The 13,278-nt window shown below is 36.1% G+C and overlaps 2 protein-coding genes and 1 pseudogene across 3 annotated transcripts; all 3 read left to right on the forward strand.

Moving 5' to 3' along the window:
• Positions 1 to 802: 802 nt before the first annotated feature.
• LOC116119681 (primary amine oxidase-like) lies at positions 803 to 3,652 on the forward strand. Its single transcript, XM_031405632.1, has 5 exons — positions 803 to 1,575; positions 1,669 to 2,053; positions 2,129 to 2,242; positions 2,314 to 2,852; positions 3,454 to 3,652. The coding sequence occupies exons 1-5, from the start codon at positions 803 to 805 to the stop codon at positions 3,650 to 3,652; spliced, it is 2,010 nt and encodes a 669-aa protein (XP_031261492.1).
• A 3,700-nt stretch (positions 3,653 to 7,352) lies between these two features.
• On the forward strand, positions 7,353 to 10,047 carry LOC116119694 (deoxyhypusine synthase-like). 2 transcript variants are annotated; one of them, XM_031405646.1, is made up of 7 exons: positions 7,353 to 7,627; positions 7,709 to 7,876; positions 8,114 to 8,332; positions 8,480 to 8,566; positions 8,984 to 9,092; positions 9,174 to 9,409; positions 9,545 to 10,047. In XM_031405646.1, exons 1-7 carry the CDS (start codon positions 7,424 to 7,426, stop codon positions 9,671 to 9,673), a joined length of 1,152 nt encoding a protein of 383 aa, XP_031261506.1. In that variant the 5' UTR covers positions 7,353 to 7,423; the 3' UTR covers positions 9,674 to 10,047. The 2 variants fall into 2 exon arrangements, with proteins under 2 accessions (XP_031261506.1, XP_031261507.1); XM_031405647.1 differs by lacking the exon at positions 7,353 to 7,627 and having other exon boundaries at positions 7,794 to 7,876; positions 8,107 to 8,332.
• Positions 10,048 to 10,115: 68 nt separating this feature from the next.
• LOC116119682 lies at positions 10,116 to 12,463 on the forward strand (annotated as a pseudogene).
• The last annotated feature ends 815 nt before the right edge of the window (positions 12,464 to 13,278 follow it).

Raw genomic sequence — 13,278 nt, forward strand, 5'->3', positions numbered from 1 at the left:
ATTTTGAACCAAACGGAGCTGCGGGTTTTTCGAGTTATGTTGCAGCATTAAATATATAATTAAATATATTTAATGATTCTTGTTGTTGTCTATTTGGTTGGATTGAAATGGTATTATGATTCAAAAGCTTTTTCGCCTTCTTCCTCGTTGTCCTGTGACCTCTTTTGGGGTTTTATAAATATATATTCATTAGTTGCCTATGTAGGTAGTAGGTTTGCAGCCTGCAAACTGCAGGTTTTTCGAGTGGCTCAAGAGCCGGCTCGAATTCGGCTCATTTAGCCGGCTTGCAAGCAAGGCTCAAGTAAATCATTTCCCTTAACGAGCTCGAGCCAAGCCATAAAATCAGCAGCTCGACCAGCTCGGCTCGAACTCGATTACCCTGGCCACCATTTTGAGTTGAGCTCGATTAGCCAAAAATTTGGCTCGGCTCGTCTCGAAACAACCCTAGCCTGTTTCACCTTTACGATGCATAAGCATTAAGCACACCTTGTTGAGACAAAAGTCTTAAAAAGAGATGAAATCAGTTAAATTTCGTTTTCAGTTGCATTTGCTTCAGTTCAGAGAATCAAAGGCATGGATAGTGTGTGGCCGGCAATTATGTCTTTTTGTCAAGTAGAAAACTTTAAACAATATCATACAGAGCTCCTTACATTATCAAATGTGGCTCTCGGTATCATCGACCTCGTTGGAATTCCCCTCTTATACCATAACCTTGAGATTCCATCTGTTCATAATAACAATAATCTGATTCTTTTTTTTTTTTGTAATACAGAAACAAATTAAACAATCTCCGGTGACAACTATGGCTGCTACATTCAAAACCATTGTCTTCTACTTTTTCCTTCATATCTTCTTCGTTTCCTTCAGCCACCAGTATCATCCTTTGGACTCTCTAACTCCATCAGAGTTCAGTCAAGTCCAAACCATTGTGATTAAAGCATACCCAATTTCAAACCACAACCTGACCTTTCAATACGTAGGTTTAGAAGAACCAAGCAAGCCACTTATTCTCTCATGGCTCAAAGACAACACCACCGCGAACCCACCTCGCCAGGCCTTCGTTATTGCACGTATAGACCATCAGTCGCATGAAATCATTGTCGACTTGCTGCAGCAGTCCATTATATCTACTCAAATTTACGATGGTTATGGCTACCCTACGCTCTCTATTGATGACCAAGAACGGGCAAACAAGTTGCCATTCACTTACCCGCCCTTTGTGGCGTCTATTAGAAATAGAGAGCTCAAGCTTGAAGAGGTGGTGTGCCAGAGTTTCACTGTAGGTTGGTTCGGGGAGAAGAAGAAGAGTAAAAGAATGGTCAAGGTTATGTGCTATTATTCAGATGGGACAGTGAATATATACATGAGACCAATAGAGGGAATCACAATGAAAGTTGATCTTGAAGAGATGAAAATCATTGCGTTCAGTGATAGAGCTATCGTCCCTGTGCCGAAGGCTGAGGGGACTGAATACAGAGAATCCGAGCTAAAACCACCTTTCAGTCCAAGTTTGAATAGGATTACAGTAGTTCAACCTGACGGTCCAAGTTTCACAGTTGACGGACACAAAATTAGGTAATTAATGAGTTTAATTCTTCAAGTCACTGGCAAATTATAATGATCTGCTAAAAATGTGTTCACGGGATCTTAATTACCATTAATATATAGGTGGGCGGACTGGGAATTTCATGTAAGTTTCGATGCCAGAGCGGGGCTGATTATATCGTTGGCATCAATTTACGATCCAGAGAGGCAAGAGCTTCGTCGGGTAATGTACAAAGCACATGTGTCGGAGCTCTTTGTGCCATACATGGATCTAACAAACGAGTGGTATTACAGAACATTCTTTGATGCGGGTGAATATGGCTATGGTTTATGCGCAATGCCGCTTCAGCCACTCAGAGATTGCCCTGCTACTGCAGTTTTCTTGGACGTTTACTTTGCCGCCCAAGATGGGTTGCCCCGGAAGATTCCTAATGTTTTCTGCATTTTTGAACGCTATGCAGGAGATGTCATGTGGCGCCACACTGAAGTTGGTATTCCGGGAAAAATGGTATTGGATTAATCATTTTAACATAATTAATTCAATTTTTTGTTTAAATTTTTTATCATGGAAAGTTAATTTCAGGTAAGAGAAGTTAGACAAGAGGTAACGTTAGTGGTGAGAATGGTATCAACAATTGGAAATTACGACTACATCAATGATTGGGAATTCACGCAAAGCGGCTCTATCAAAGTCACGGTAACTAATTAATTTTATTTATTTTTTTGTATTAAGATGTTATAAATTATTCATGTCATACAATTGTATAGGTTGGGCTTACAGGACTGCTAGCAGTGAGGGGAACAAAATACACTCATAAAGAACAAATAGAGGAGGATGTTTACGGTACATTGCTGGCACAAAATACAATAGGTGTACACCATGATCATTTCCTTAACTACCGTCTTGATCTTGACGTGGACGATGATGCCAATTCCTTTGTCAAGTCCAAATTGGGGACCGTCAAAATTAAAGATCAGAGATCACCTAGAAAGAGCTACTGGAAGGTTGATAGTCAAACGGCTAAAACGGAGTCTGATGGAAGGGTCAAGCTTGGATCAGAGTCAGCTGATTTACTATTTGTGAACCCAAATAAGAAGACCAAAATGGGGAACCTTGTTGGCTACCGTCTGATCCCTGAGGGAGTCACGAGTCCCCTTTTATCGTACGATGATTATCCGCAAATCAGGGCGGAGTTCACCAACTATAATGTGTGGGTCACGGCATATAACAAATCTGAAAAATGGGCCGGGGGCCTTTACACTGATCAAAGCCGTGGGGATGACAATTTAGCCGTATGGAGCAATAGGTAAGTTGATTTTAGCTTCATTGAATAAATCTATTCAATAGCATGGTAGATTTGTAGCATTTTCTTTTTGAGTAAACTTTTCCCACCCAAGGTTTGCCTTAATGACCTTTCCTACCTAAAAAATTTCAAAATACACTTTCCCACCTAAAGTTTATATTCCGTTAATACCCAAAATACAATTTATTTTCTCAACTGGCCTTTGACGAGTTACCAAGAGTCAGGGTAAGCGGGATTTTGTAGAGTGGATGTTAGTAGATCAAATGGTGGTGATCGATTAAATATTTGCCATCAGAATCAATTTGAAATCAACTAAGAATAGAAAGCTCTAACTTTGTTGTGGCCGACAATCGGCAAAAATGCGGTGTCAAAGTGAGAGAGGTTTTGTGGAGAGGAGATCGGAGGTTCAAATGGTAGTGACGAAGATAATTTTCGCCGCCTGAATCAGCTTTGGGTGATAACATAATATAAATTTTGGATGAGAATATAGTAGATTGAAACTTTTTGGGTGAGAAAGTCATTAAGGCAAACCTTGGGTGGGAAAAGGCATTTACACTTTCTTTTTTTTGGTTAAAATTTGTAATTTGTGAATATGTAAATGCAGGAATAGAAGTATAGAAAATAAGGACATAGTGACATGGTACACATTGGGTTTTCATCACGTGCCTTATCAAGAAGATTTTCCATTGATGCCCACATTGAAGGGTGGATTTGAGCTGAGACCTTCCAATTTCTTTGAGAGCAATCCAGTGCTCAAAGTTAAACCCCCTAAGGATGTCAACATGACCCACATTGTCCTTTGATCCATTTTGTACCCATTTCAGTCTCCAATAAATTAAGGGCTTTCGATAATTAGTGTTTGAATAGTGTGGTTAAATGCAATGTTTTTAAACTCAAACTATTCCATGACTCAGTCAGGTGACCGAGTCTAGGATAAACCGTCGATCCAAAAGGTTTCATGTCCAACAAAAACGCCCTTAGTAAATACTTATCAGTGTCTGTAGTTTTAAAATCTAACAAAAGATCTGGGTAAAAACACCATTGCCGGCATCGACAACCCATGCCAAATAGGCTTATTTTCGGCGTCGACAATATGCCCCCTCAGCCTCCTGACCAAAACCCATCTAACCTGACCCTCGTTCGCCTCACTAATTGTTGGCAACAACTCTCTGTTGCTGCTTATCGATTTTTACGATTTTTGGTCGTTTCACTCATCGGAAATCACCTCCATCGCCACCTTTCGACTCACCAGCCATTCCTCTTCAAAACCCCAACATCACAGCCACCAATTACTTGCTGATCAATATCCTAAATTTGTGCCATGAACAGTCAAAATAGTAACTTGGCCTGGTAAAGGCCCCAGGTCCCGATCCAGCTCGGGTTTTAAAACACTGGTTAAATGATGATATGTTCACCCAATTATATATTATGTGCATCAATTTCTTTTAAGAACTATTTGTAAGCAATAAATCATCAATTTAATAAATCAAAAGCGGAAGCCCACGAACATACATCCAGCCATAGTAATCAATTTCCAAATACCATAAGAGACAATTGGGATTTGTTCTAGACTATCCAAGACTTTATTCCATGTATCAATGGACAATTACAGACTTTCTTGTAGACTAGTGACATGTTCTCCCTTTATGTAATCTTTAATTTTTACATAATCTGTATCTTTTCTTATCCATCAAAAAAGTTGTATATAGGAAAGTTACCACTGATAATTGATGGGAAATTACAAGTAACTGGGAAATTAAAAATAATAATGAGCCACAATAACTTACACCATTAATCTATTACTAAAAACGACAAAAAGGTTAAGGATGTTGATTTTGCCTAAACATACATAATGTATATAGTAAATGTAAATTAAACTCAGATATATGTACTCGCTCCTTCATCCGATCATGCATTACTACGTGAAACACGGATAAGCACCCAAACACAAATCAATTAATATAAAATTCTATATACACGTTTTTCTTGCTATTATTAAGCATTTAATATCTAAAGAAATCAGATATTGTTGTCTCGAGAATCCCGGATCCTCATTCTATTGATCTTGGAGCCAACCAAGAATGTCCTGACTAACGTGATGAATTCAAAGAAGATAAAATTAAATATTTAAATATAATATATCAATGCATGCAATTTCCAAAATGTGAAGCTGACTCAATTTGTGCTATTTTGTGTTTGAAATCCATTCGGCACCGACCGGTGCAGCTTTTTCTTTTAACCAACCCAACCATTCCCCCACTCACGTAACTTCTGATCCATCACTTAGAAAAAAAATTAATAAGTTAATTAACGAGGGAATAGAAGAAAAAATGTTTTTTTTTTTTTTATATGGTTGAAAGTGTTTAACTTAATTTACACGTGTTTTAATTAATTCATATATATTTTTTTATACGTATTGTAAATAAATTCAAATATTTTATGTTTATTTTATTTTAGCAAACATAAAAAATGCCAAGTGTTACATTTCCATTTTAAGTCTTTTTAGCATACAAAATTGTGTGAATTGTGAGGGAAGGTGTGAAAATTAAAACGCTATATAAACCCCAGAATATTTAGTTATTTACATGACCACCGATTGGTTTGGACTATTAGAACTTAACCCATATTTTCATTAAAGTCAATTGTTAATTTTAAAAATGGAATGGTTGTTCAACAAAAATGTGGGGAAATAATGGAATGAGTTAGGATGTTCAGGAAATAATGATGGGTTTTCTTTGGGTCCATTTGATATGGCTTCTCGAGTAGAGCTTATGAAATAAAAGCTTATTAGAGTAGTGTTTATAAGAGTAGAGCTTTAGTAAAAAAATTGTTAGTTGTTTAGTTATGAAAATGTAAAAGAGCTTTTAAATATTAATTTACCAAAAAGACATTTAATATATAAGAACAGATCAAGTTAATTCTATTAAATATAATAAAGATATTTTTGAAATTTCAACACTTTAAAGAAGCCCAAAGAGAGCTTATGCTTTCCCCATAAGTCATAAAATAGGTTTTTTTATAAGATTATGAGCACTTTTTAAATGCAACCAAACAACATAATAATAAAAAAAAAAAATTTCAAAAGTGCTTATAAGATTAAAAATGCTCTTTTGGTCAGTAGAGTAAAGAAGCCCAAGCAAACAGACTCTTAGATTAGAACGAAGTTTTATGATTTTTATAGTTTATTTTTTTTTTAATCAAGGTGTTCGAACTAATTTACGTACACTTCAATTAATTCTCGGAAGAATATTTTTATAGTTGTTAAATTAACTGGCTTAAGTGAGAAAATGTAGGGAAATAATGGGGGGAAAAGAAAGGCTAAAATGCACATTAAGACCATTCATATCAATTTTTCTTGACAAGTCACAACTTAGTCGAACATGAGGGTTAGAGTGTCATTTTTCAAAGTAGCTGGTGTTATAAATATCAAACATATATGGGTTTTCATAATTATCCCAAATTAAAAATAGTTGAATATTAAAAATAAGTGATGTGACAATACATCAATTTGAATGAAATCGTGACTCAGAATCAAATCTGGATTATCTTTCACAAATAAAATCGTAATCCTGTCACATTGGACCATGATAAATTGTTTTTATCCATTTTAGTTTTTTAATTGATTTTGATCACGTTTGCAAATGCAGGGATGCCTTTATTCGCTCTCTTAGCTTGGCATATATGAACATGTGTAAGGTGGTGAACAAAAGCAGCATGGATTAGCATCACGTGTCTTATGAGTATGTAACACGTGTTTTATAACTGTGTAACTGTCTAGACTACGTGTCACATTGTGAAGAGATTGCTTTATTTACAAGGTTAATATAAGTTGTTTCACTAGTAAGGTTTAGGACTGATCTGTCGTCTAATTCGTATATCATCTCATGATCTCATAAAATGGCTGCTTCACTAGTAAGTCTTCAAGAAGAACAGTTTGTCAAGCCACATGTCATGCCATGAGAGAAATACTTCATGAGTATCTTCGCTTATACAACAATATAAAAGGGGTCTCTCATGCAATTGAGAAATCTAGAATTTCATTTTTCGCCAATAGCTAAAATCAATTGCCTCGTTCGAGAGCAAATAGCTCTTTTACACTCACAACACAAAAAAAGCAATAAGATAATAATGGATTTAGGATTTGTACTTTGCATCTGAATTAATTTAAAAATTCCTTAAATCTACTCTTTATTTATTTACTTGCATTATTATTATTTTTCTCATGTTCAACATCATATTTTTGGTCTCTCACAGACCCTTACGCGAGCTTACTTGAAGATTTGCGTATTTATCGTTAGTGCAAGAAATCGCAACAACAATATGTTGCTATATATATGCAGCTATTGTTTTGGTACTCACACATTCAATAAGTTTATTAGAAATTAACGATTGTTAGGTAAAGAGATTGCCACAATAATCTCAGGTTCATCATTTTTCTTCTTGGTTTTACTTATACTTGCTGTTTCATTTTAATATTAGCAACCTTTGGATAGTATTTTTCTGTTTATATTAAACTGATATATTCTAGCTGATTATGTGCAGTACTTTTGCAAGAAGAAAGAAGCTTGGTAAAGATGGGATCAAACAAGAACGGGCGTCTGGAATCTGCACACTTGGCTGTTTTTAAGCGATCAAAAAATCTGGAGGGAAAAAGCATTAAGATAATGGGTTATGATTTCAACCAAGGAGTGGACTACTCTCAGCTTCTCAAATCCATGGTCTCTACTGGCTTTCAAGCTTCAAATCTTGGAGATGCATTTGATATAGTTAATCAGATGGTCAGTACTTTTTAACTCTAGCTATAATAATTTAATTTGTTGAAAGAAAATCTATTAATGTTCATGAGTATAATACTGCAGCTTGATTGGAGGCTTTCTGATGAAAGTATAACAGAAGAGTGCAGTGAGAAAGAGAAGGATCCTGCTTATAGAGAGTCAGTGACATGCAAAATATTTCTGGGTTTTACGTCCAATCTCATTTCTTCTGGTGTTAGAGAAACTATTTGCTATCTTGCTCAGCACCACATGGTCAGTCTCAGTTCACACACACTTATATATTAGTTGTTTGAAGTCAAATCTTGTCGCACAACTTTATATCTAGAAAGAAAAGTAGTTAATTCTTTTGACGTTTACTTTAAATATTCGGAAATAATGTTTTACTCGAAAGACTTGCTTTCATTTCAATATCAACACATTCTCACTCTCCACAAATTACTTTGTAGTTTGCCTCCTTCCATTTTATTAATCTTTCTGAAAAGATTGCAGGTTGATGTAATGGTGACAACAGCTGGTGGCATAGAAGAAGATTTCATAAAATGTCTTGCACCAACTTATAAAGGTGATTTTGCCCTGGCTGGAGCTCAGTTAAGGTCGAAAGGATTGAACCGCATAGGTAATTTGTTGGCGCCTAATGACAACTACTGCAAATTTGAAGATTGGATTCAACAAATTTTTGACCAGATGATGAAGGAACAAATTCAAGACGTATATTCTCTTAAATTTATTTTTTATTTTTCTACCTTTTCTACTTACTTATCATGTGCACACCTGACACCACACACAAACCCACCAAATTTTTTCTTAAGAGGTCAAACCTCATAAATTAATACACTTTTCTTTATGGTTTCTCAGAAAGTAATTTGGACATCATCTAAGATTATTGCTCGCTTAGGAAAAGAAATCAATGATGAGAGTTCATACCTTTACTGGGCATACAAGGCAAGTGATCTTCAACTTTGACATAATTTTGATTTTCAGCTCAAAATCCTCCTTTTCATCATAATCAGTGGCGTTCAATCATTCATGTTTTTCTTTTTAATTGTGTTGTTGAACATCTCAATTAATTTTAATGATAATTAACATAACCAATGTTATGCTGGCTTGTAGCGTTTCTATACTGAGAAAATCTAAAAAATTAGGCTGAAATTTCAAGTCATTAAGCAGTTCAGAATTTTCTCTTCAGAATGCATAATATATGACGTAGAAAACAGAACCTGAAAACAGCATAAATAATTTACACAGTCGATGACTACATTTTGTTAATACATTCTCCAAATAAATCCAAAGGGACTGTAACATCCTTGTACAGATGTGAATAGTGTTTTAAATTGTTGTTGTTTGTGGAATTATTTCCAGAATAACATCCCAGTGTTCTGTCCTGCCATTACCGATGGCTCAATAGGGGATATGTTATACTTTCACTCCTTTCGCAGCCCCCCAGGTTTGGTTGTTGACATAACGCAAGGTGGGCGCTTCTTGCTTCAGCTCGATTAATTGAAGTTAAAATTTGATGTATTGTTACTAACATTGGTAGCTGAATCAATAGATGTCAGAGCCATGAATGATGAAGCTGTCAATGCCAGTCCGAGGAAAACAGGTATGGTAATTCTAGGAGGAGGACTGCCTAAGCATCACATATGCAACGCAAATATGATGCGCAATGGTGCAGATTTTGCCGTCTACATTAATACTGCACAAGAGTTTGATGGGAGTGACTCTGGAGCCCGTCCTGATGAGGCTGTATCTTGGGGGAAAATACGAGCCAATGCTAAAACTGTTAAGGTATGTCCAACTTCTGTTACTAGTGACACTCATATCCCAATTTTCAATTTGTTTAAGCGTATTAATGATATAATAGTAAAGTATAAATATACAAGATTCTAAAAACTTGCCCTTCTTTTGATTTAATACAACCAGGTACACTGTGATGCTACCATTGCTTTCCCTCTGGTGGTTGCAGAAACATTTGCTCAAAGACAAAGCAAATCCGTTAAGTCTAAGAGTGCCAACTCAATATTAGACAATTCCAACGGGATTATGAAATAGCTTCTTTCCGTATGCTTTAATTGTATGCAAGTCTGCTTTGTTTTATAGTTCTGCTGGAACTTGATCATGGTCTTGAGAGTTGGGGGACTATAAGAATAAGTTAAAGTGAGCATGAAAGAACTGTGAGAGCAAATATGGTTAATTAGATAATTCATGTCATGTTTATGAGTCATTTAATTGCTTGTATTGTTGTGCTTCTGGAGATAAAAAACTGTAATTTCCTGTGGTGTTCAAGTTGTGACTAGCTAGTTTCTTTATGATCAAAGTCAAACCATATCTCACTATGTCAAGATCTACATTACTACTAAAGGGTTTAAAACTGATTTAGTGGATTGTACTTGAAGAACACGAAATATGAGTAATAATGACCTTTTTCTACTCTTTCCCTTAACATTCTGAGAAATTATAAATCTTTATTGCCAGAATTGCTGTGATTCGTCTGTACTTGGAAGTTGAAATTGCTTTTCTTTGGACTGTTTCATTATTTTGAATTGTTGATGCGGTAGGGATTGTTTAATATAAATTTGCACCAATCCTCATGAGGAAATTTGCTTTAATCTGAGTAGCTGAATTTCAAATAGGAGACTCAATGTCATATGCTACAATTATGACCCTTATTTATCAGCTGAAAGCAAAGGCAAGTGCATTATTCTTGCTCTCACTGCAAGAAAAGGACTATAAAGCAATGAGAGCCCTTTATAGTTTGTAATATATATAATCCAGACACCATGTGGGACATGTTATTCTTTAATGAAGCAATTTTGTTAGTTGCCTCTTGTAAGTACTATATAATGTTAAACAGTTAGTTGTCTGAAAGCAGCATCAGGACTCCACTAACGTGGAGTTGGTAAAGAAGAATCAATGAGTATTTCATTTCTGGTTCTAGCTTTTTTCCTGCAATATTGCTTCACATCTAGCCTTTATCATCCTTTAGACCCTCTCAATTCCACTGAAATCAACCAAATAAAGCTCATAATTCAGAAATCTAAACTTGGTGGCCCTTCCCTTATCTACCTTCCTTCTGTTGATCTCGAGGAACCAGACAAAATTTGTTCTCAAGTGGTTATCTGCAAGTAAACAAGGTAAAACTAATCTTCCTCGTCAATCCAAGGTGGTTGTTCGAGGTGGGGGCGAGACATGAACTCGTTGTAGACTGGGCACGTGACTCAATCAAGTCACACCACATCTACACAGGTCATGGTTACCTCCGTGGCCTTTATGAGCTCTTCAAAGCTGCAAATTGCCTTTGAGTTATCCCAAATTCAAGAACGAAATGATCCAAGGGCTTAAATTTGTCTGAAGTTTCTTGCATACCATTTACGGTTGGTTGGTATGGGGAACTGTTACAAAAAAGAGCTCTTAGAGTTCAATGCTTCTACCGAGGGGGATCAGTTAATGTCTTTGCCAGGCCCTTGGGGGAATCAGTATGCTGGTTGATGTTGATAAAATGAAAATTACAGTGTACATTGATACACGACTTAGAGTCCCTTTGCCTAAAGCTGAGGGTACTGACTTTAGAATCCCCAAAGGGGAAGCCTGATTCTATCATATGTAATCTAACCAACACCAGGTTGACCATTAAGGCCACAAAGTGAAATGGGGTAGGGTTTTACATGTAAGTTTTGATGCCGGGCAGGAATTTATATCAACAGCTTCTTATTTGATGCCAAATTTAACAAATTTCGTCGCATACTTACAGAGGTCATGTATCAGAGACATTTGTTCCATATATGGATCCACAAGTGAATGGTATTAAGACGTTCATGGATGTAGGTGAATTCGGGTTCGGGCGAGCAGCCGCACCCTCCAGCCAATGATCGACTGCCCTGCTAATGCCAAGTATATGGATGGTAGGTAGCCGGGCAGATGGGCAGGCACAGCAATTTCCAATGTTATCTGCATTTTGAGAGGTATGATGGGATGTAGTCTTGGAGACATACAGAAATTAATGTTCCTGAAAAGTGGTATGTAGCTTTAATTTTAGCATCTGCCTTCCACATTTTTACGTATTTGATTTTTGAGATTTTGTTGTGATGCTGATATGAATTGATTGATTGTTTTTACAGATAAGAAGTGGGGAACCTGAAATAAATTTGGTCGTGAGGATGGTGGCTACTGTTGGAAATTATGACATGTTCTTGATTGGGAGTTTCAAAATAGTGGCACCATCAAAGTTGGGGTAAGTAAAGATTCAAGATTTTTTATGTTTTCTTTGCTTTGCATACTGTTCTCAGATAAATGTACTTGTCAATCTTCTTTCTGATATAGTTCGACTTTATTTAATTAACTCTTTTTGGCTTTCCAGGTGCATTTAACCGGCATCCTGGAAATAAAGCCACGTCATATACAATTAACGACCAAATAACAAAAACGTTTATGGCACCTTAGTGGCAGATAACGTCGTTGCCGTCAACCACGACCACTACGTGACCTACTACCTCGACCTCGATGTTGACGGTAACGGCAATTCTTTCATCAAATCCAAACTACAACGGCACAGTAACAAACATTAACATCTCTCCAAGAAAAGTTACTGGATGGTCTTAGAGAACCGTCAAAGAGAAGCCGAGGCTAGGGTTCGGCTAGGCTTAAAGCCAACGAGCTGTTATTGTTAATCCTAATAAGAAGACAAACTAGGGAATCATGTGGGTTATCGGCTGATTCCCGACAACCAGTTGCTTCCCTTTGTCTGACGATGATTATCCACAGATTAGAGCTGCTTACACCAAGTATCAAGTTTGGGAACTGCCTATAACAAGTTCGGAGAGATGCTGGCGGATTGTATGCTGATGGAGTCGAGGAGATGACGGCTTAGCCGTCTGGAGCCGCAGGATCCACAAGTATCATAAATGATGCAATTTTTTATCCAGGTTTTTTTTTAAGTAAAATCTCGTGTGTTTGACCTTTTTATAGTAGTATTTGTTGGTACCACTGATTTCGGAAATATAACCCTAATCCCATTTTGATAGAGCTTAGTTATTTCTATTTAAATTATTAAGGAAATGATGTTTTACTATTTATCCAAATTTAATCAATAAAATCTCTTAATAATATTAAGAGTTTACTATATTTTTTAAAGGTTAAATTAATGAATTATTGATAAATTTAAGGTTGAATTGATAAAATTTTTCGAAATCAATGAACGCTCGTTACAAAAAGGGTATACATTAGAGGTTAATATATCATATTTTGAAATCAGCAATGCTCACTATAAAAAAGTCGAGCACACAGGATTTTGGTATACGTATTTTTAAAGAGTAATGTTACAGTCATCAGAAGTAATACCTGAATTTGTGCATCGAATGACTGACACAATCTTGACCGTGATTAATATTCAGTTAAATTAATAGACGGTTAGATTTTGTCCATTATCCATACACAAATTCAGTACATTACTCCCGATGTACTATATTTTCCATTTTCAAAACCGACCGATACTCAATAAAAAAAAAGTTCAAACTCACGGGTTTACTAAAAAATCCTCATTATTATAATATAAAAATGTTAAATTCTTTTATTAAGATTTGACACGATTAGAATACATTATTGACGTATGTGCAGGAACAGAGAGATTGAAACAGAGATAGTGATTGGTATACAGTCGG

The sequence above is a fragment of the Pistacia vera genome, unplaced genomic scaffold (assembly GCF_008641045.1).
Source record: "Pistacia vera cultivar Batoury unplaced genomic scaffold, PisVer_v2 Contig899, whole genome shotgun sequence".
Taxonomy (NCBI): Eukaryota; Viridiplantae; Streptophyta; class Magnoliopsida; order Sapindales; family Anacardiaceae; genus Pistacia; species Pistacia vera.

Coding starts and splice junctions, on each gene's coding strand:
- LOC116119681 (XM_031405632.1), top strand. CDS start 803: ATGGCTGCTACATTCAAAACCATTGTCTTCTACTTTTTCCTTCATATC. Junction 1,576..1,668: donor GTTGACGGACACAAAATTAG/GTAATTAATGAG, acceptor ATTAATATATAG/GTGGGCGGACTGGGAATTTC. Junction 2,054..2,128: donor TTGGTATTCCGGGAAAAATG/GTATTGGATTAA, acceptor AGTTAATTTCAG/GTAAGAGAAGTTAGACAAGA.
- LOC116119694 (XM_031405646.1), top strand. CDS start 7,424: ATGGGATCAAACAAGAACGGGCGTCTGGAATCTGCACACTTGGCTGTT. Junction 8,333..8,479: donor TGAAGGAACAAATTCAAGAC/GTATATTCTCTT, acceptor ATGGTTTCTCAG/AAAGTAATTTGGACATCATC. Junction 9,410..9,544: donor CCAATGCTAAAACTGTTAAG/GTATGTCCAACT, acceptor TAATACAACCAG/GTACACTGTGATGCTACCAT.